This window comes from Papaver somniferum, chromosome 4, assembly GCF_003573695.1.
Source record: "Papaver somniferum cultivar HN1 chromosome 4, ASM357369v1, whole genome shotgun sequence".
Classification (NCBI taxonomy): Eukaryota; Viridiplantae; Streptophyta; class Magnoliopsida; order Ranunculales; family Papaveraceae; genus Papaver; species Papaver somniferum.
In genome coordinates, this window is record NC_039361.1 from 50,917,313 (window position 1) to 50,940,847 (window position 23,535).

A 23,535-nucleotide genomic window follows, 5' to 3' on the forward strand; every position below is an offset into this window, starting at 1 on the left:
AATATGGAGGAAATGTGTTGATTGGTTATGCCGATTCTTGGGCGAACAGAATTTATGAGACTCCTGATCACAACCGTGCAGTCCGAGTATTGAGACACCAGAGGGCAGCGGAATGGAGTCTTGAGGAAGAGGTTCCTGAGGTGATTGCTTACGTACAAGCCAGTGCTTTATGGCCTGCTATCAATTATGGACATAAGGAATATGATAGTGTGTCGGCCTCTGCATTTACCGAGCGCTTTTGTCCAAAAACTTACACATTTCAATTACCTTTTGGAGAGATGTCAATCACTCCTGATGAGGCTAGTAAGATTACAGGTCTTAAAGCAAGGGGTGTAAGTGTGGATGTTGGTTTTTATGACATGAGTTGGGATGAGCTATACAATTTATACCTGGAATGCCTTGGTTGGGGTTCAATGAAAACTGAGCTGGAGTTTTGTCGATCAGTTAAAGATGTCGATACCGTTTTCATACCAGGTGGCAAAAATAAGAAGAATAAGAAGATCAAGTTTACTAACTTGAAAAGGGAGTTTGAGAACACAAAGGAAAGAGTCACACAAGGTTTGTTGATAATGGATCCCGTCAAAGTGAAGCAAACCGGAACTGCCTACTTGCTTTATACTCTTGGTAGAGACATCTTTCCCGACACTACCGGAAACAAGGTAAATGCTAATTATCTCCAATTGGTAAAGAATCTTGAAACTTGTAACAAGTTTGCTTGGGGAACGGCTACGCTCGCTTACCTGCTGGACCAACTTGCCATCGCGTCTAGGTTGACAAGTACAAACATCGGAGGGAACTTCACTTTGCTCCAGGTAACTTTTAGGAGTTCAGAGTATGGTTCGGCTTATAACCATAAAACCTTTTAAGCCGAAGTTTTTTATTACTTGGTTCGACTTATAATACTTGATCCATATAAGCCGAACAATTCTCTGAGTTTTCAAACTTTAGTCTTACTTTGATGTTTCCAAGTAAAACTTGTTTCTATCAATTCAATTCCTTTGATTTTTTAATGTGGTTCTTTCGATGCAGGTGTGGATATATGACCATTTCCCAATTTTGAACTTGGCCAAAGTATTTGAGAAAGATGTCGATTATGTTGATACTGAGCCAACTGCAGCACGGTACGCGTACGAGGACTCCAAGAAAAGGAACAAAAAGAAGTTGGTGGAAAGTTTGAGAGAGACGTTAGACTGTCTTGGTGCTGATGATGTCGCTTTTCAACCATATGAGAATGAGTATGAAGAAGATGAAGTTGTTGAAGATGAGGATATGCCGGTAGGTATGTATCATGGGCCATTGTGGTATCCCGGTGGTTATGTTATATACGATCCTAGGCGAGTACTCCGTCAATTAGGATGTGTCCAAAAGGTTCCTTTGTTTGACGAGAAATTCAGGTTGTTACCAAAGAGTGGTAAGGGAACTAAAAGCACCACTTCATCTTGGGAACCAAAGTATGATCCTGATCCCACCGTTGAGTTTTGGAATAATTTAGACAATCACACATTAGATGCGTCCAAGTTAACACCTTTACTTGATGATACATGTGAAGAGGATCCGGGCTATATGGATTGGTATAACCAAATTTTTCATCCCTTCATTATCAATAAGAAAAGGCAAAAGATATCTGATAAGGGGAAGGCGAGGCCAATCAAGATCACCAACAAGTCTACTTTCGAAGATGTAGTCAAGGATTTCAAGGTTATGGTAAGAATGACTTCACTTTATACTGTTTTCATATATTAGTTATGGTAAAAATGTCTTCAACCTCATGGTTATAAGTTGTTCTCAAATGAAAAATAGGTTGCCGCGGGTAGGGAGATGTTGAAGAAAATGAAGGCCAAACTTGGTTACAAAACAACAATGACCGTGGAAGAACAAAAATACCTCATCGGCAAGTGGGATGCAATCATCAACAAAGGACAAGGACCCGAGGAACCCGAACAAAGGCCTACCACTAAGAGGTCTCGACAAGTTGGTGAAGGTACAAGCCAAGTTGGTGCTACCGTCCAACCCGGTAATGATGCGTCGGAAGATGAAGACCAAGGTGGAAGAAGAGGTGGTCGTGGAACTAAGAAGAGGGGTCGTGGTTAAATGCCCTTTTATGTACACTTTTATGGTACACTTTTTCTTAAGTTTTAAGTACACTTTTATGGTGTTGCAAACATCTTTGCTTTAAGGTGCTGAACTTTGTTTTTAATGGTGCTGGGATTGGGTTATGGGCACCGTCAATTTCATGTTTTAATGAATAGCTTAACAGTTATGTGCCGAATTTACAGAGTTCGGCTTATCCTCTAATGTTAGTTACACGCCGAATCATTTGTCCTTCAGGTTCGGCGCATTCGATAATCACATTATGTGCCGAACTATGAACATTTACAGGTTTCGGCTTATACGATATCCTCAATATGTGCCGAACCGCGAACAATATTTTAACCCAAAAATTAACAAATTCATGTTCGGCTCAGACGATAATCATATTATGTGCCGAACCTTGAACATAAGAGGTTTCGGCTGATACGATATTCTCCATATGTGCCGAACCAGTAACAATATTTCAACCCAGAAATTAAAAAATTATGTTCGGCACATACGAATTTGGATATGTAAGCCGAATTAGTAATGATTCTATTCCGGGCTATTCAGGATGTTGTTCGGCTTACTATGAAACTTTCATATAAGCCGAACTAGTGTCTAGCAAAAGGGTGGGAATTGGAAATTATAGGTTCGGCGCATGCAGTAAACAGATTCAGTAAGCCGAACCGTTCATCAATTGGTAGATTCGGCTCATAGATGTGAGCCGAACCTCAACCTGTTTCGCCGAACCATGATTCATAATCTAAGAAATCAGCCATTTGGGAATCATTGGTGTAGTTGATGTGTATTTTCCTAGGTTTTTTAGATGATATATGATCCTCCTCATCCTCCATTGAATCAAGAATTATAATTTTCTCACTTTCTCCTTCTCTTTCTCTCCTTCTTAACCAAACCAAAACTTTGATTTTTTTTTCCTCATATTTTTCATCTAAACAACTCTTATAATTCTGAAAATTATCTTAATCTCTAAACAAAATATTTAATCACTAATCAAGATTATTAACACTAATACGTAAAGGGCAGATTTGCATTAAAAAAAATTTGGGTTAAGGGGTTATCTGATTTTGCTATTCAACAACCTTTTTTGTCTTCATTCAGTATGCCTTGAAAGATTTCGGTATGCCCAAAATTATGGTTCTAGAAATGCTTCTCAAATTCCCATTTTGGGCTTAAAATAGACCCTGAGAGGCTGTGGCCTATCCATACTCGGCCCATGCTTTTAATCGAACCGCACAAAACCTAAAACTCCCAAGGGTGTAAAACCAATTATTCCAGAAACATTTGGGAGGAAACGTAATTTACTACACAAATTTAGGGTAAAAGTCTAACTACCTCCCCATATAAAATCCGAAGCTAAACTCATCTAGGGTTCTACAACACTACATTTCCCCTGCTGCCGCTTCTTCAAACCCTAGGAAAAAAACCAGAGCTTCATCATCAAGGTTTCTCTGTGTTATCACCAATCATGGCAGACAATTTATTCCTTCGCGGAACAATGAAAGGTCACGATGACATGGTTACAGCCATCGCTTGTCCAATCGATAACTCAGACATGATTGTTTCATCTTCTCGTGACAAATCAATCCTCGTTTGGAGTCTTACCAAGCAAGGAGAAAACTATGGTGTTCCTAAACGTCGTCTTACTGGTCACGGTCATTTTGTTCAAGATGTTGTATTATCATCTGATGGTCAGTTTGCATTATCTGGTTCATGGGACGGTGAGCTTCGTTTATGGGATCTTAACACTGGTGTAACCACAAGAAGATTTGTTGGTCATACTAAAGATGTATTATCAGTTGCTTTCTCGATTGATAATCGTCAGATTGTATCTGCTTCAAGGGATAGATCTATTAAGCTTTGGAATACTTTGGGTGAGTGCAAGTATACGATTCAAGATGGTGATTCACATAGTAACTGGGTGAGCTGTGTTAGGTTCAGTCCTAATACTTTTCAACCAACTATTGTATCTGCTTCATGGGATAAGACTGTTAAGGTTTGGAATCTGAGTAATTGCAAGTTGAGGAACACTTTAGCTGGACATGGTGGGTATGTTAACACTGTTTCTGTTTCACCTGATGGTTCATTGTGTGCAAGTGGTGGTAAAGATGGTGTTACATTGTTGTGGGATTTGGCTGAGGGTAAGAAGTTGTATTCACTTGATGCTGGTGGTATTATTCATGCTTTGTGCTTCAGCCCAAATAGGTATTGGCTTTGTGCTGCTACCGAGGAAGGTGTCAAGATTTGGGATCTTGAGAGTAAGAGTGTCGTTCAGGAATTGAGGGTTGAACCTGATGCAGGAAAGAATAAGGTAAAATATTTCTGTTGTGTCTTAATACTGTTTTGATGCTATTCTGAATTTGCATGTTTTGATGTGCTTTATAACTAAGATGTTGTTGTTCATGAACATGCCGTTTCTGTGTTTTGTAAGTAGTTGTATTGGATTTTGATATTATTGATGTGCATTTCTATAAGTTGTATTCAGTATCACCTTGTCTGTAGGTTTAGTTTCGATATAGGTCATTTGTTGTTGACATAACTTTACATTTTGTATATGGCATGCATACAAAATATCAAGTTTGAGGTCTGGAATTGAAATGTATTCTCGTTACATCTTATGAATTGGTGTATTAAACTATTTGTGTGACTGAGTTATTTGTGGAGCTAGGTTCTTAGGTAAAGGGTGGCAAACAAAAATTTTCACCACGTGGGATCAGACAAGAAATATATACACAAATTGAAGGAAGTTTATGTGAAAATAAGCTTAGATAGGCTTGGGGAGCCAGTTGGCAAGTGGGGGCAATTGACCCCACTTGCTCCTACCTGGTTTTGCCCCTGGACTAGTGATTTGGTTTTTGTTGTTCGCCTTCTTTAATTAAATATGGGGATTTTCCTTCTCTTATCATTGTCCTGAATTTCAACCTTGTCTTTTCAAATGCATCTGGCGGAGATTGAGTAGTGCATATTCTTGTGTGATTGCTTCAACTCATATGCCATAATGCTTTTTTCTCCTTATTTAATTATGTGGATTTTCCCTTTCTTATATTCTTGTCCTGAATTCAAATGCATCTGGTGAAGCTTGAGTAGTGCATATTCTTGTGTGGTTGCTCATATGCCTTAACTTGCTTTTTCACTATCGCTGAATTCGTTTAATAATAATAATTATTATTATTATGGTATTCTGTTTCTTAGATATTTCAGTAGTCAAGAGAATACTAATTTTGGTTACTCATGGCTTTTTTTTGTTTACGCATTTTGCTTTTTACTTAGATTACCATTTCATTACAGTTGGTTTTATAATTTGTTTTGAGGGGAGTCTACTGTTATAATTTGTCTGTGGATATGGACAGTTATTTGCCACATTGTATTTAAGTAGGCCCTCAACATTTACGGCATACACAACTGGCAAAGGATGCATAGACTGTCCATAGATGGAGGACCGACTCCTAGTAGTGATGTTTCATTGTGATTCAGTTCATCCTAAAATTTCTTTACATTTTCCCTTGACTTTTTACAAATTTTGCCTTAGTAGTTCAAATGTGCTTTCCTTTTTATTGAAGCAATATGATGCTTTTCTCTTTCTGACTCGTTTTATTTCTGAACATATGGACAATTCTTTGTCTGGATTGTTTGACTGACATGCTTACATAAATGTCTCACTTTTCACATATACCTGCTGGTACTAGGAGCGGAGCCAGGTATGGGCAAGTGGGGTCAGTTGCCCCCACTTGCCAACTGACTCCTCAAGCTTATCTAAGCCTATTTTCACACGCCTCCGTTATTTTCTTGTCTGCCCTCACACCGTGGTATGCTATTCATTTATTTTGCGCCACTCTATCTAGAATCTCAGCTCCACCATTGTGCTGTACTGTTATAATACTCTTGGCTATCTAACATCGTACAGGTTTGCATGTCAGTGCATGTAACACTGGTACAAGGTGATAGACATGGTTACGTACTTGGACCAAAGCAGTCTGAAGTCATGGCTATTTGTTTCTTATGCAATTTGTGAAACATCTCTCTGTATTTTTTCTTTATTTTCATATGATTTAATTGTTGAAGCATGTATCACCTGGCGTCCAAATCAGAGAATATTTCTTGTTAATAAGCATGTTTTCTTCATTTGTTTCTTCTACAGACATTTTACTGCACAAGCTTGAACTGGAGTTCCGATGGAAGTACCCTTTTCACTGGCTACACAGATGGTGCCATTAGAGTCTGGGGAGTTGGCCGCTTCTAAGATAAAAGCTTCTTATGATCTGGTAGTAAAATCTTTTTGGTAGAGTATGGTCTTTTATGAAAAGACAACGATTGCAGGTTTAATTTTTTTGAATCGTTTCTTTGATCTGTTGTGAAAGACCATGAGTAATGAGGCAGAGATATTAATACTTGAGCTTTTTTACTCTTTTTTTTTTCTTCTTTTTTTTGCTTATTTGTTTTAATTGTTTAGATTAAACAGCTTTTCCTTTTTAGGGCATGGTGCAGTAAGTTTTACTTTCATAAGATCAATTGTAGTTACCTTCTGTTCCAGGGTCAGCAATTTTGAATCTCTAAATCCGTAAAAAAGATATAGTAGAGTTGCCACATACAATTTTGTTTGAGTTGCATATCGTAGAGGGTGAGGAGACCTCCTAAGTTTTATTTTCCTTTCTTCAAATATCAATCGAACTTCTATAAAAAAAAATTATTTACAACTATTTTTTACGAATTGTTTCTTATTAGTACATCTTATCAATTTCATATCAGTTTCAAATGAATTGTTGTTTCTTCTCGTATGGTCTACGTCCGAGTTTGTAGTGACAAGTCTCTAACTATAATGCAGTTTCTGCTCGGCAGGCTCCTTGTAACTTGTAAGTACGTCCGTGGCTTTGAAGTGTGTTCAAGGCTTATATTTCCTTGAAAAAAGAAGTAGCCAAAAATACATGTAAAACCGAACAATATACATCTCCCCTTGCACCAGGTTCATCCTTTAGACACGGTTTAGAAACCGTGTTTCTGCCGAACTACGTACAAGTACTGTCACAAAAGTTGTAGAGTAGACGTCTCCTAGACGGTGGTGGGCTTCTGTTGTTTCATGGAAGCCGGAAGACACAGACATAAAGATGATCAGTTGCTGGCTATTTTCAGCTATTCTTTCTGTAACAAAGTCTGTCACACAAATGTCAATATCCACTTTTCCATCCTTAAATGAATCTCGTCCCACTTTCTCTCTCAAGAAATTATGCAACATAGATAAGAAGGTCCCCATCACATAAACGCGTCAAAAAGTACGAAACTTGAGTTTTAAATTACTTAAACTAAGCCATAACTTACCATTTCTTGCAAATCTAAAGTCCAAATACAATATTTAACGCAATAATCAACCGACTAAATATTGCAATCCACCTGTAATAAACTGCCAATTCTTTTTTGTTAAACTCGCTTTCACGCTACCTCTTTGCCTTCTCTCCATATAAATACAACCATCTCAAATCCTACTTCCTTCAAAACAAAAACAAGAACAATATTTTTTTTAATCCAACATCAAAATCAATACCCTCCAGAACAGATTTTAGAGCTTTGAGTGATGGAATCAAAGATTCTTTCTTCTTCATTACTATCATTACCTGAATTACATAGCCAAAAACTGCTACTACCAGCTCGGAAAATGAAGATAAGCAACAAGAGGAAGTCGATTTCGAAGATAAGTGCAATGGGAGGAGATTCTTCTCAAGATAATAATGGGTACTACTATGGTGGAAGATTAGTCGATGAAAACATGATTGTATTGAGAAAACGTATACATGAAACAAAAATGATTGAAAGAAATTACGAACCACCTTCGGATTGGATGGAATGGGAGAAGAAGTACTATACTAGTTATCATGCGAACATTTGCAGTGTTGTTGGAGTTTTATAAGATAAGTTGATGAATATGAGGCCTAGTGTTGCTTTGGGTACTATTGCTATTGTCACGTTAAGTGTTCCGGTTTCGACTGCTATGATCGGATTTCATTTGTTCCAGATTGCTCATACTGTCTTATCTGCTGGTGTTCATTAATGTATTCAGATGTAAAGAGATATTATATGGGTATATATACTTGTAGTAGTAATGTAGAAATTTCTCACTGAAAATTATATTCGTTCCTGCTTCTTTATATGCTTGGCAAAGTGTCCCCAAACACCTCATATCCGAAGTGTGCCGGGGAAATACTTCGGAATGCGATACGAGTAGCGCAAGGTTCAGGCCGTTACAGTAACTACCGATCCTGCGAGAGGAGTTCATTGTTGGATATAGGTCGGTGAGGTGATTTTGAGTTTTTTTGGATAACTCACGCCAAAACGAAGTCGGTGGAGGAAGTTGGTTTTATCCCAATTTTTAGTCGGTCACCAAGTTAGATTAGGATTAAGAGTTAAGATAACTGTTAATTAGCTTTCTTGATCCTAAAGACTAGGAACTTATTAGCTAAGTTATGGAACCCTAATCCCTACCTATGTGTATATAAATAGCCTAGTAGAGAACCTAGAAAAACACACCAAAAATTCTTCTTTCTCTCTTAGCGTTTATATGTTTTCTCTCAAACGATAATATATAAATCTCTTATTTTTCCCGAGGATTCAACCTCGTTAAATTCTCGTCTATTTTCTTTTCTACTTTGTGTTCTTTGCAATATTTGGAGTACCATTGTGTAGCTGTGCAAATCGCTTCCGTAGGGTTTTAGCGCAACAATTGGCATCAAGAGCTCGGGTTAGGTTCTTGGAATTTTCGGTATTCATAATATTGAAGCGGGAGTGTTTTTTTCTGAAGTTGTTTGAGGTAATTCTGATCTCAAAGTTTAGTTTTTATATATATTTGGTTGTTTGTGAACAATGGTTGACGGGAAAGATCCAGTTGATCCGAAAGATCCTTTAGGAGAACATTCGGAGTCCACAAGTAAAGATAAAGAAACAAAAGAAGAAATACTGCATTCTCATAGATCACAACTGAAGGTTGAAAAGTTCACCGGAACCAATAACTTTGGTTTATGGAGAACAGACGTAATGGATGCTCTTGTTCATCTTGACCTAGAAGAAGCTCTAGAAGGTCGGCCAGCGGAGATGTCTGACAAGCAGTGGAACAAGATGAATAAATTATGCCTGGGTTCGATTCGTGGGTGTTTGGCAACATCAGTAAGAGTTAATTATCAGCACGAGACTTCAGCTAAGGATCTCTGGGAAAAGCTAGAGAAGGAGTACCTTGTGAAGAACGTGTCTAATAGGATACATCTTAAGAGAAATTTGTATCGCTATAACATGAAGAAAGGTGCAACTCTAACAGAGCACCTGGATTCATATAATAAACTTCTTGCTGAGTTAGTCAACTATGATGAGAAGATCAACGACGAGGAACAAGCTTTGTGTCTGATAAACTCTCTTCCTGAAAGGTATGAACCCGTGATTAAGACTTTAATGCATGGCAAGGATAAGATGACATACGCTGAGGTCACTACAACATTGCGTAGTGAGAAGTTCAGGAAGATGGACCGTGAAGACCTGTCAAGTGAAGCTAACAGTGACTTGCTTCTTGCAAGAGGTCGTTCAACAGACAGGAGAAAGAAGAATGGTGATCGTGGCAAAGTGAAAGGGCGTTCAAAGTCAAGAGCGCGTCTGCAGAAGGATGAATGTGCATGGTGTCATGACTTTGGCCATTGGGCTAAGGATTGTACCAAGCGTAAAGATAGAGAAGGAGATAACAACAAGACCGAGGTGAACATTGCTAAGGCAAGTGATGATTCAGATGTAGCTTCGGATTTCTCACTGACTGTGACACCATCAGCTTGTATCGTAACTGACGGTACATGAGTACTAGATTCTGGTGCTACTTATCACATATGTCCTCATCGGGACTGGATCTCAAGCTTCGAGAAGTTTGATGGAGAAGTACGTATGGGGAATAATCATACCTGCATGGTGATCGGGATTGGTAGTGTTCGAATCAAGATGCATGATGGTATGGTTCGGGAACTGAAGGAAGTAAGGTTCGTACCTGCTGTGAAGAAGAATCTGATTTCGCTCGGAACTTTGGAAGCTAAGGGCTACAAGTTAGTCGCTGAAAATGGCATTCTAAAGATAATCTCTGGATCGTTGGTAATCATGAAGGGCACAAGGCATCATAACTTGTACTACTTAACTGGGAGTACAGTAACAGGAGATGTGTCAATTTCTGAACACATCGAGACTGCAGCGATGGAGACCACGTAGTTATGGCATATGCGACTTGCACATCCAGGTGATAAGTCGTTACACTCTTTAATTCGTCAAGATTTATTGAAAGGTGCTATTGCCTGCAAATTAGAGTTTTGTGAACATTGTGTGAAAGGAAAGAAAACAAGAACAAGCTTTGGCACAGAAATCCACAACACTAGTGGAGTTCTTGATTATGTTCACTCAGATGTTTGGGGTCCCTCCAATAATGCATCATTGGGAGGGAAACATTGGTTCGTGTCTTTCATTGATGACTATTCTAGGCGAGTGTGGGTGTACACCATGAGGCATAAGGATGAAGTCCTAGAAGTCTTTGTGAGGTGGAAAAAGGCAACTAAGACTCAAACTGGTAGAAAGATCAAGGTACTACGTTCGGACAATGGTGGAGAGTACAAAAATGATCCATTCTTGCAAGTATGTCAGGATGAGGGAATACAGAGGCATTTCACAGTTAAGAATACACCGCAACAAAATGGGGTAGCTGAACGCATGAATCGTACTTTGCTGGAGAAGGTACGATGTATGTTATCTAATGCTGGATTAGGTAAAGCGTTTTGGGCTGAGGCAGTTACATATGCGTGCTTCCTCATTAATAGGTTGCCATCAGCTGCATTAGAAGGTAAAACTCTGATGGAGAAGTGGTATGGTAAACCATCTTATGGCTATGACTCAATTCATATCTTTGGTTGCCCTGCTTGGTATCATGTTAGTGAAAACAAGCTTGATAGCCGTGCTGTTAAAGGGATCTTTATGGGTGTGAAGAAAGGAGTGAAAGGGTTCAAAATTTGGAATCCAGTAGAGAAGAATATAGTCATGAGTAAAGATGTTACATTTGATGAAGCATCTATGGTAAAGTCTTGGGTTCTCAGCAGGTGGAGAATAGAAGCACCAGTACTAGTGATCCTTTGCAGCAGGTGGACATTGATGCAACTCCACTAATTCCAGCTAAGTATGTATCTGTTACGACTACTTCAGAAGGCGTGACTGAATTTCCAAATGATAGTGACGATGTTTATGAAGAGGAACATGAAGCAGTGGAAGATACAGAAGCTACGGTCACTGAGACCATAGCAACCAGCAAACCGAGAAGATCAATCAGGAAACCTGGTTGGATGAATGATTTTATGGCTTATGCATTACCAGTTGTTTAAGAAGGTATTCCTAATACCTATTTTGAAGCTATACACAGTGTAGAGCATCAAGAATGGGAAGCTGCTATGCAGGATGAGATGGAGTCTCTTTACAAGAATGACACATGGATTCTTACGAAGCTTCCGAACGGTAAGAATGCCATTGGGTGCAAATGGGTATATGCTAAGAAAGAAGGATCTCAGATGAATCAAGTACGCTACAAGGCAAGGTTAGTTGCAAAAGGTTATGCCCAAAAGGAAGGGATTGACTACAATGAGGTGTTCTCTCCAGTTGTGAAACACTCATCAATCCGAATTTTGTTGGCCTTGGTAGCACAGTATGATTTAGACCTAGTTCATCTAGATGTGAAGACGGCGTTCTTACATGGTGATCTAGAAGAGGAGATTTATATGACTCAGCCGAGTGGGTTCAAAGTTGCTGGAAGAGAAGATTGTGTATGCAAGCTGAAGAAATCGTTGTATGGGCTGAAACAGTCTCCAAGACAGTGGTATAAGCGATTTGATCAGTTTATGATTGGCCAGACATACACAAGAAGTCACTATGACCATTATGTATACTTCAAGAAGCTACGTGATGGGTCTTTCATATATTTGCTCTTGTATGTTGATGATATGCTGATAGCATCGAATAACAAGAAAGATATTGATAATTTGAAGCAAAAATTGTCAACTGAGTTCGAGATGAAAGATCTGGGAGAAGCTAATAAGATTCTTGGCATGGAGATTCAACGTGATAGAGAGAAGGGTAAAGTTTGTTTGTCTCAAAAGGCATACTTGAAGAAAGTGTTACAGAAATTTGGTATCTGCGAAGGAACTAAATCTGTAAGTACTCTCCTTGGTCCTCATTTTAAGTTGAGTTCTGATATGTCTCCCACTACTGAAGAAGAGCGTGAGTATATGGCCCAAGTCCCATATGCTAGTGTTGTTGGCAGCTTGATGTATGCGATGGTATGTACAAGGCCGGATATTTTACATGCAGTAAGTATGATCAACTGTTATTTGCATAATCCTGGTAAAGGACATTAGCAAGCTGTGAAATGGATTTTGAGGTATCTTTATGGTACTGTTGATGTTGGCTTGGAGTTTGTGAAGGAAGATGGGAACAATAAGCTGTGTGTTGGTTATGTGGATTCTGACTATGCTGGTGATTTGGACAAGAGGCGTTCAACTACAGGGTATGTATTTACCTTGGCTGGAGCACCGATTAGTTGGAGATCGATTTTGCAGTCTACTGTGGCTCTCTCAACAATTGAAGCAGAGTATATGGCAGTGACTGAGGCATTTAAGGAGGCTATATGGTTACAGGGTTTGCTAGATGACTTGGGTATTGTGCAGGAACAACTTCCTGTACATTGTGATAGTCTTAGTCCAATTTACTTGGCTAAGAATCAAGTACATCATGCCAGAACCAAACATATAGATGTTCGATTTCACTTTGTTAGAGAAATTCTGGAAGAAGAAGACATTCTACTTGTGAAGATCGATACCAAAGACAATCCAGCTGGCATGTTAACGAAAGTAGTATCTGGGGTCAAGTTTCATCATTGCTCGAAATTGATCCACATTCTTTCGGTTTGGTGAGACCTTTTGGGGTAGAGGTTCTTAGGAACCTGGTGGAGGCCTTCTAGCAAGGACATTGAGTGAACTACGGTCGGTTTGATTCCTTGCAGAGGATACATAGGCAGCTTATGGCGCAATCGACGTTGGAAGACGAAGGTGGTTTCTTATATTGATCGTCTCATGCATAAATGCATGATCCGAGGTGGAGAATTGTTGGATATAGGTCGGTGACGTGATTTTGAGTTTTTTTGGATAACTCACGCCAAAACGAAGTCGGTGGAGGAAGTTGGTTTTATCCCAATTTTTAGTCGGTCACCAAGTTAGATTAGGATTAAGAGTTAAGATAACTCTTAATTAGCTTTCTTGATCCTAAAGACTAGGAACTTATTAGCTAAGTTATGGAACCCTATTCCTTACCTATGTGTATATAAATAGCCTAGTAGAGAACCTAGAAAAACACACCAAAAATTTTTCTTTCTTTCTTAGGGTTTATATGTTTTCTCCCAAACGATAATATATAAATCTCTTATTTTTCCCGAGGATTTAACCTCGTTAAATTCTTGTCTCTTTTCTTTTTTACTTTGTGTACTTTGCAATATTTGGAGTACCATTGTGTAGCTGTGCAAATCGCTTCCTCAGGATTTTAGCGCAACATTCATACCCTTTTGCAATTTTCTACTGTTTACAACAAGTTTTGCTGACTTTAGATATATCTACCATTGTCAGATGTCTTACCAACCTAGGTACTCGCAATTATTGGGACTCTCTAGCGTCTATTATTGTCTCTTGATATTTCCTCGAACAGAAAAACATGTGCTATTCAAGCAAGTTAAGGGGGTTGAACTTCATTTCTTGCGTGGAATTAGAAGCATTACCCCCTAACCTTGGAGTGTTGACACAATTAAAGTCCCTTTGATTTGTTCAGTACTAAAATACGAGAACTGCTCGACTCTTTGACCAGCAACGTCTGCAGTTTAGAGTTAGTGAACCTTGGGGATCCCAAAAGACGCTATAAACTGGAGAACTTTATTTTAGCTCGGTCGATCACAATAATGCCTGAAGGTATCGAAAAATAATAGATCCTTATGGCTTATATGCAACCTTTCCAGTGTTAGAAATAAGAAAATCTCGATTACGCGAGAGTCCATCTTTTGGCTTTTGCAATAAATAAATCTGGTGTTTGTTTTGCCTGAGTATATGTTTATTAGGAAATTAAAAAAACTTTAGAATTGTCTGAGACAAAGCGGCAGATGTAATGATGTATGACTAGTCTCACCAATTATTTGTCAGACGCCATAGATGAGGTGATTCTGGCCATCCAAACAATGTCGCATATGATGTATATATATATATCATCTGCCGTTGACAACTGAACTACAATTATTGATATATAAACAAACATTTTAAGGTTAATAATTCATGGATTAGCTTAGCACAAGTCGTAAATACTTAAACTGAAGAGTCAACTGTTTACAATAATTCATCATTGTTATAAAGAGACCACAATTTGTCCTACATTTTATCAAATCATTTTTAATTGGAGGTGTCATCTAACCATCTTCTTTGGATATAATGGAGAATTTGATATGTCAAGGCCTATATATATATTTTTTTTTGCCTAATTCATGGTTTGTACTTTCGGACATTGTTACTTAACCAGTAACTTTTGGAAGCAGTAAGTTTTTTAATGCAACATTACTTAAACAGCCACAAAAAATATTGATTGAAGAAGAAATTACTAAATCATGAAGGCTCAAGAACTAATGATGAACACCTAAGAGATTCTTTTTGATTAGAAACACTAGATTAGATGCATGGAAAGAGCGTTTCCTATAAGAATGAGGTACTCATGGGGTTTGCAAAGAAATGGAACCATAATATTGGGCATACCAAAATCTTCCAGGGCATACCAAAATCTTCCAAGGCATACTGAATGAAGACAAAAAAGGTTGTGAAATAGCAAAATCAGATAACCCTTAACCCAAATTTTTTTTTACTGACAAATCTGCCCTTTACGTATTAGTGTTAATAATCTTGATTAGTGATTAAATATTTTGTTTAGTGATTAAAATAATTTTCAGAATTATAAGAGTTGTTTAGATGAAAAATTTGAGGAAAAAAAAAATCAAAGTTTTGGTTTGGTTAAGAAGGAGAGAAAGAGAAGGAGAAAGTGAGAAAATTCTAATTCTTGATTCAATGGAGGATGAGGAGGGTCATATATCATCTAAAAAACCTAGGAAAATGCACATCAACTACACCAATGATTCCCAAACCATTGGAGGATGAAAAGGTTCGACTTACATTTATGAGCCGAACTGATCCCTTTATGAACAGTTCGGCTAGCTGAAACTGTTTAGGTATGCGCCGAACATTTGCTAGACACTAGTTCGGCTTGTATAAAATTTTCCTAGAAAGCCGAACCTATTCCTGAGAGTTCTGGAATAAAAAATGTTAATGGTTCGGCTTATATAATGAAAATCGTATCAGCCGAACTGTTCATATACACTTTCAGGCTGAAAATTTGAAGAACCGTTCGGCTTAAAAAACAACAACATTATGCGCCGAACTTAGGTTCGGCTCACAACGCAACTATATTATGCGCCGAACCTAGGTTCGGCTCACAACTCACCTAAATTATGCGCCGAACCTTGATCTGAAACCTGGATATTGACAACTAATGAACAGTTCGGCAAGCTGAAAGTGTTATTGTTATGAGCCGAACCAACTAGTTCGGATAGTTTAAAAATATCATAATGAGCCGAACCTAGTCCTGTGTGATCTGGAAGAAAAATTATGTGAGGTTCGGCTCATAGATGTAAGCCGAACTGTTCATCAATGGGTCGGCTCATAGATGTAAGCCGAACCTTTTCCTGAGAGTTCAGGAATAAAAAATGTTAATGGTTCAACTTATATAATGAAAATCGTAGATTTTAACCCACTAAAATCAAGTAGATTTTATCTTCATCTTCAAGAGAATGAAAATACGAAGATAACGCAAAAAGAATGAGGTCATTCCGACATTGGACGAAGAAGTTATGATCAAAACAAGATCGAAAGAATTCAGTCTACAGCGGGAAGTTCGGCTGATAACTCATCAACACGAGTCAGCCGAACCTAAATCCTATAAATCAATATTTTCGAAGTGTTTAACGGTGTATAGGTCATTGCATACCCATTAGACACCCCTTATCAATACACTCTGGTTAGGAAAATGACTTTGTATGCCTATAAAATTTTTGGTATGCCCAATATTATGGTTCAAGAAATGCTCTCTACATATCGACTCCGATTTCTTGAAACTCTCACAGAAGAGGCTCAATAATGTACCAGGAGGCCCAGCCGAAGTAGTTTGGTACATTTTCTTCACAATGAGGTGTTTATCAAGAACCATCAACTCCAACAGCTTTCTACAGTTCTGTCAATGATTTCAATACGTGTATTAGTTTTTGGTTTATATACCACGAGGGGAAGGCAAAAAAGCGAATAATGTCATGAATATTTAACATACCTGGGGATTCAATGTGTTCATCTGTTGGATAAGGTCATTCTGCCACAATTACAAAGCAAACGTTAAAACCCAACAGCTAACTAATCCTAAATGTACTGTCCATTCTTTTAACAACACTAGTTTTACACCCGTGTGATGCACGAGTATGTTTCTCGCGATAAGACATTGGATACATATTTTAAAATTTATTTCATTAAAAATAATATCACTAAAAAAATTCAATAAGTGATGACTCTAAAAACTACCGGATAATTTGGGATTAATATCTACAAAAAAAAAAAATGCATATATAACATTTGTAATAAATTTGGCTGAGTTATGGTTATTTCGAGCTTTAATACTGCAATAATAATTTCTAACATGGTATCCCTCATCCTGTCTCGTAAAAAATATATATATCATAAGATACGGTATATATACACACATTCACATGATGTGTACTTCTTCTTGCCCGCTGGCCATAATTTCCGACCATTGTGGCTTGTCCTTTACGTAGGATCCCTACGACCCGCCGCACCCTCTTCGGGCACGGCCACATAGCACCGATACTTTCCCTACTTGACCACCTTGAGGCTAGGTGTGGGGTTTTGATCCAAAAGGCCTCGGTGCTGTGTAGGGAGAATGTCTAGCTTATATATCACCATATGGAACTTGTCTTCCTTCATGTGGGACTATCTTTAGCTACCCCATGTGTGATTCACATGTGTGTATTGAGCCATACAACTCCAACAATCTCCACCTTGGCGAGAATACACACCACTTCACCACCTCCGTATGCTACCAATTGGACAATGATTACTGCCACCAGATGCTCTTGGAACACTACTCATACTTTGAGCTTCCCGGCTCCACCTGCGACCTTCCGACTACCGGCATTCCATAACCACTCTTCAGCCTGACTCCCGGTAACTCCACCTTTCTCTGATACCATTTTGTAGGACCCCTACGGATCGCCTCACCCTCTCCGGACACGGCCACATAGCACCGATATTGTCCCCATTTGACCACCTTGAGGCTAGGTTGGGGTTTTAATAAAAAAGGCCTCGATACTACGTAGGGAGAATGTCTAGCTTATATATCACCATATAGAACTTGTTTTCCTCCATGTGGGACTATCTTTAGCTACCCCATGTGTGACTCACATGTGTGTATTGAGCCACACAACTCCAACAATCTCCACCTTGGCGAGAATACACACCACCTCGCCACCTCCTTCTGTTACCAATAGAATAATGATTACTGTCACCAGATGCTCTTGGAACACTACTCATACTTTGAGCTTCCCGACTCCATCTGCGACCTTCCGACTACTGGCATTCCATAACCACTCTTCAGCCTGACTCCCGGTAGCTCCACCTTGCTCTGATACCATTTTGTAAGACCTCTACGGACCGCCGCACCTACTCCGGAAACGGCCACATAGCACCGATAATGTCCCCACTTGACCATCTTGAGGCTAGGTGTGGGGTTTTAAATCCTAAAGACCTCGGTTTTATGTAGGGAGAATGTCTAGCTTATATATCACCATATGAAACTTGTCTTCCTCCATGTGGGACTATCTTTAGCTACCCCATGTATGACTCACATGTGTGTATTGAGCCACACAACTCCACACTTTACTTAAGCATCCACTTTACTACCTGAAACCAAATGAAATAGGGTAGGTTAAAAGGAGACTATTAACACAAATACATCTGGAAAACAGTGCCAAAAACAAAGATCAACCTCTCATCTCTTTCTAAGAATTTGGTTATGTGATTTTAGTCAACACTTTATTCTTCCATGTTCACAAATTTAATAAATATTATCATTTTTTCAATTTGGTTTATTTTTTCGGTTAAAATGAAAAAGTAATAATATTTTTTTTTTTAAAAAGAGATAATATATTATATATGCCATACTCTGAACTGGGAAGGTCTGTAACTACTCTTATGCCATTTCGAGTTATAATCTACGAAAATGATTGCCCTACCGCACCTTTCTCCCGACTGAAAATCCCACCTCTCACATACACGGGCCCCACTTTCTCCCACTTATAATCCCAATGCAGAGAAGGTGACCAGGAACCGTCTGATTCCCTAACGGGATATCTTGCGGGACAGATGCGCGGTAGGTGTAGCATCTCCGCATGATCTATGCCCGGCTGAATTCAACCATTTTTTTTCTTTCATATCTTTTTTCTTTTGTATATGTTGTAGTGGTACAAATACTTTTTTTTTGAAGCAAGGTACAGTTACTTGATGCAACGTTCCCTTGGGTTCCGTAGTATGTGTTGCTTGTTCCCTAAAACTTTTGTTAGCAAACAGAACTTAACATTTTAGTGGTAAAATTAATTCCCCAAGGATTGGGAAATACTTGATAATTTTACTTCCGGGGTTGTCCATGCTAATGATAATCTCATTGTATGGTACTTTCGGGTGGAACAGCCAAGAGAACTGCTAAAGAAGCTCCAGTAGAAGATCCTCGACCTAAAGATTTTGATGTGTCATCCAAAGTGATATGGTCAAAAGATCCACGATACATACAAAAAGTACGGATGTTAAAGGATTGTTGGATTATAATTTACGGTGACGTTTTTAGTTTGTTTCTTTGTTAGCTACAGAAACATCAGAAAATGAAAACAACGGCATCGATGTAGTGTTCTAAGAAATTATGTGTAACATAGAAGGACATGCAATCACTGTATTCTCTTGATTAATATTGCGTCTATCTTTTACTATAATTTTCTGATAAATATTGACTTCACGAATGGCGTCTTAAATTGGCGTGTTTACTATATGACGTTGATAAAATACATGCCAGATAGTGGAGTCTTTGATTACCTGAAGCAAAATGATCAAGTGCACAGCTGCAAAATTCAATAGTGCATAGTCTTTACATTCATCAATTACTCGTATCGTATTAGAAGAAAATCGAAATGTATCCACTTGAGTCAACTGACACGGAGACAAAAATATCTCAATAGGATGAAGAAACAACAACAGACCAATCATTCAACAATTCAAAAAGTCTGTCTATAGGACACAAATAATGTCACTAAGGTCTAAAAAACTAACATACCACACTCACAATACTTACAGACCAAACTACGAAAATAAACCATGCAAAAATAATTTTCGTGGCACGCATAAGACCTATTACGTAAAAACTATGTTGTTTTCATAGATAGGTAGATCCAGAGCATATGTCCTCCATGAGTCGATTATTATTGGTTAAGGGATTTTTTTCTTAACTTCTTCCTAGTCTCTTTTATTTCTTGTTACTTTGTTTATACTTGTACTATATTTTTTTTCTCGACTAACATTTATAGCTAACTGCAGTATCGGTAGAGATGAAGCACCATGATGTGGTCCCAGCGACCAATTAATTACCAAAGTTAACAGAGCTGCAAGAGACTAATTAAACATGCCACCTTTCATTTCAATTTTTGGATAACCCTGATATGGTCTCGGTTACCTTGAAGAATTAACTACACATACAGATCCCACGGCATTTAGCAACTCTGTTTTAAATGATTTCCTGGCAAAAAATAATATCTCATATTCAAGTAACTCAAGTTACATAACCAAATACTTTAGAGACTTCACTAACAGCGCAATAATCGTTGATACCAACACGGGACAAAGCCAGATGTGGGAGAATTGGAAAAACAACGTACTCCCCTTTGAGTCATCAACATAGCTAAGCACATTTTAGGAGATTGATATACACAAAGGAGAAACAAAACAGAAAACATATTGCATGGTCTAAAAAGTTCAAATGGACACAAATACAAACCAAAGAATACATAAAACAACATGGAGGGCCAAAATACATTAGTTTCTTGTTCGTCAATAATCCTTTTGAAATCCCTTTTCAGAATCTATGGAGATAGATGCACAGTTGAAAATAAACCTTCGTACATAACTATCTCTGATGGTGTTTGCTTCTCTTGCCTTGAAAAATCTACTATTATTGCTTACATATTAGCTTGAATATATGTATACCACAAATAACCAATGATTGCACCACTTGATTCAGAGCATTCTCCACATTAGCGAATATTTAGAACAAAACTTTAAGCAAGATATATTTAAATCATCAACTCTGAATTTTGAGCAACTTCATCATTTATATTAAGAAATTATAATTTCGACGGCAGATACCTGAGATGTATAACCAAAAACATAATGACGTACTTCGTGCAGTCAGTAAAATTGTAACGGATGTCAACACCGCTTGCTTGGGAGTGAGGTGATATATTGACATATTCAATCCCAACGATGCTTGTGGAGGTGCTTTTCAAGCAATTGCAAGCAGCTGAAGACCAAGAGTTGAATAGCATCCCACGTCAAGTTTCCAAGGGCATCATTCCATATAATTGTACCTTCAGATGTCTAAGGTGCCATCTTCGCTTCATTAATATAAGAAATAAGAAGAGAAAAAGAATATATGAGAAAATCTCTATTGTTTGGCTGCAATCAGGGTTTTGTTGCTGTATTATTATTACTTCTTTCACAGATTTCTTTTTCATGGATGGAATATCTAGACAACCTCTTAATAATATTATTTAAAAATATAAATTCAAAAAGTTCGATAAATTGTAGAGCTATCAAAATATAATGTCACTGCACTTTACATTTGTCATCCAAATGATCTTACTGTATAAAGCACGAAAATCCCACTTGAGTAGTTATTTGTATCAGTACTTACGAATCCAAGATAACACAACATCTACATTGTTGGTACTGATAAGGACTCCCAGTGAAATAGAACACATTATGTGTTAACCTGTTAGCAAATGAAGAAACTCATACTATTGTATGAGCGAATGGAATCTTCACTCAGTGATATTGAGCATAAGAAGCAATAGAGATACCATGGTTCTACCTACAAAAATAGCCAAGTATATTTTTAGATTTGCAAAAAAAAAAAAAAAATTGCAAAAAAAACAAAAAATACCCCGCTAATGCTGGTACCCGTCTCTTCTTTAAAGATTGGTTTTCTGAAAGGCTCTCATCGTAACAATGAAGTTCAACTACATCAACCACCACCCAAACAAAAGCAGAACCCACTGCACCCCACCAAAATTAGGAGATTTTATCAACAACATCAAATAAAATAACAAACAAATTGAATCAAATTAAGAAGAATCAAAATCACCAAAATAACTTCAAAAAGACCTTACTTGTAAAGTGATGGAGTATCTGAGACCACCATATGCTTTACTCGATGGTTGTAAAGTCGCATAATTCGCCATCTATCTCTCTAGATAAAAAATAGGTAAAGAAGAATATAAAATCTATCTCTTAAAGATGGTTATTTCACACTTACACAGGTTTGTTTAGATCATATGCATATACTAAGATTTGAAACAAATTACAGAGATCACAGATATTTACCGATTTTGTTATGCGACAATCTATTTCTATTACCGTTCCAGTCGACTACGCCTACGAAGAAACCAACAAAGTAACAATAGACGTAGATCTGCAAAGCAAGAACAGACGTAGATTAGACAACAAAACCACTAATCGAGAAAAAAAAATTAAAAATCAGAGCCTTCCAAGTGGCGTCGAAACAATGAGTTTCGTTTATCCTCTGCATGCTTTATATTGAGAAACCAAATCCATAATTAAAAGAAGTGTATTTTGGAAATAATATTAATATATAGAATTTTCAATATTTTTGTTTCCTACTGTGTCATTTCCCAGTGAGCTCAAGCCAAGGAAATCTCAAATTTTCCTTGTCATATAATATTTTCTACCATTTGGATTAATCAGCATATCCTTTTTTGGTGCGCACTCAATATCTTGAATAAACACTTAGATTAAAAATAACAATAAAATCACAATATTTTTATTTACTCTTGTGGGCAAAAAATTTATAGAAAATTTTAACATTTCAGGATTACCACATTTAATTAGATTACCACATTTACTTGTTGCGGTATTTGATTAAAAAATAATGAAAATTTTCTACATGTCTAAAAATGGATTTTTCTTTTTCTTTTTTCTAATTTTTGCATTTCTTGGTATGGAATAAACAATACTAAAAAAATAAAATTGAAATTTCTTCCTTTTCGTTTACTAAGTTTTTTTGTGCTCTCTTTCACAAAATCTTGCTTAATATCATGTATTGTAAATCACAATTTTCTAATAACGGTATTGTTTTCCGATTGTTGGACACGATTGGTATACAGATTTTTCTTGCGGAAGAGTACAAAGGTTCTTGTCTAATGGTAAGTATTCACAATTCTATGTATTTTTTCTTATATTTCAAAAATTATCAATTTTTTTTTATTTCACTGGAATTGTAATTGGATATCATAATTAGAGTTAATTTAGATATCAGTTGATTAATTGGAATTGTAATTAGGATGTTTTTTTTTTTCATAATTATAAGAGGTGTAACCGGACATTGGACATTGAACATTTTTTCTTAAATCATTTATGATCATATAATTTGTTGATGTAATCATGATGGATATAATATATTATGATGTGACTTTATTTTATTCTTTGATATAATGAATTTGGAAATTTGTAAGATCTTGTAAGATAGTTGTCAAGTAATATTTTTCCTTAAATGTGATTGGCTGAAAATATATATGTGGAAATTTCTGAGAAACCCAAATTTGAATCCTCTCTCTTCTAATAACCCATCATTAAGATTACACACATATACAGCCCAAAAGATTAGATCTACCGTTAGGATTAGTAATTTTAAATTGAGTTTATATTTTCACATTTTAAGCGGAGTAAATTAGCCTTTATTCAACCGTACAATTAACACACAAAAAAAAGATTTAAAAGAAATTCCATAAATAATTGGTAATGGCGCTTTTTGTGGGTTTGTAACGTTTATTTAGGTCAATTTGTAACCATTATTTGATGATGTCTATTTTGGTTAAGTTATGCTTTTCTCTTTCCTCTATAAACACAATAGTAAATACCGGATCACCATTAATAAGTTTATTGTTGCAGTTGTTACCTATACAAGTGAAAGAGACAAAGAGAATCA

General features: G+C 37.2%; 2 protein-coding genes across 2 annotated transcripts; both read left to right on the forward strand.

Moving 5' to 3' along the window:
• The first annotated feature begins 3,454 nt into the window (after positions 1-3,454).
• Positions 3,455-6,631, forward strand: LOC113275451 (guanine nucleotide-binding protein subunit beta-like protein). The gene is made up of 2 exons (XM_026524957.1): positions 3,455-4,402; positions 6,230-6,631. The coding sequence occupies exons 1-2, from the start codon at positions 3,560-3,562 to the stop codon at positions 6,329-6,331; spliced, it is 945 nt and encodes a 314-aa protein (XP_026380742.1). The 5' UTR covers positions 3,455-3,559; the 3' UTR covers positions 6,332-6,631.
• A 1,026-nt stretch (positions 6,632-7,657) lies between these two features.
• Positions 7,658-7,990, forward strand: LOC113272503. Its single transcript, XM_026522328.1, has one exon. It carries the CDS (start codon positions 7,658-7,660, stop codon positions 7,988-7,990), a length of 333 nt encoding a protein of 110 aa, XP_026378113.1.
• The last annotated feature ends 15,545 nt before the right edge of the window (positions 7,991-23,535 follow it).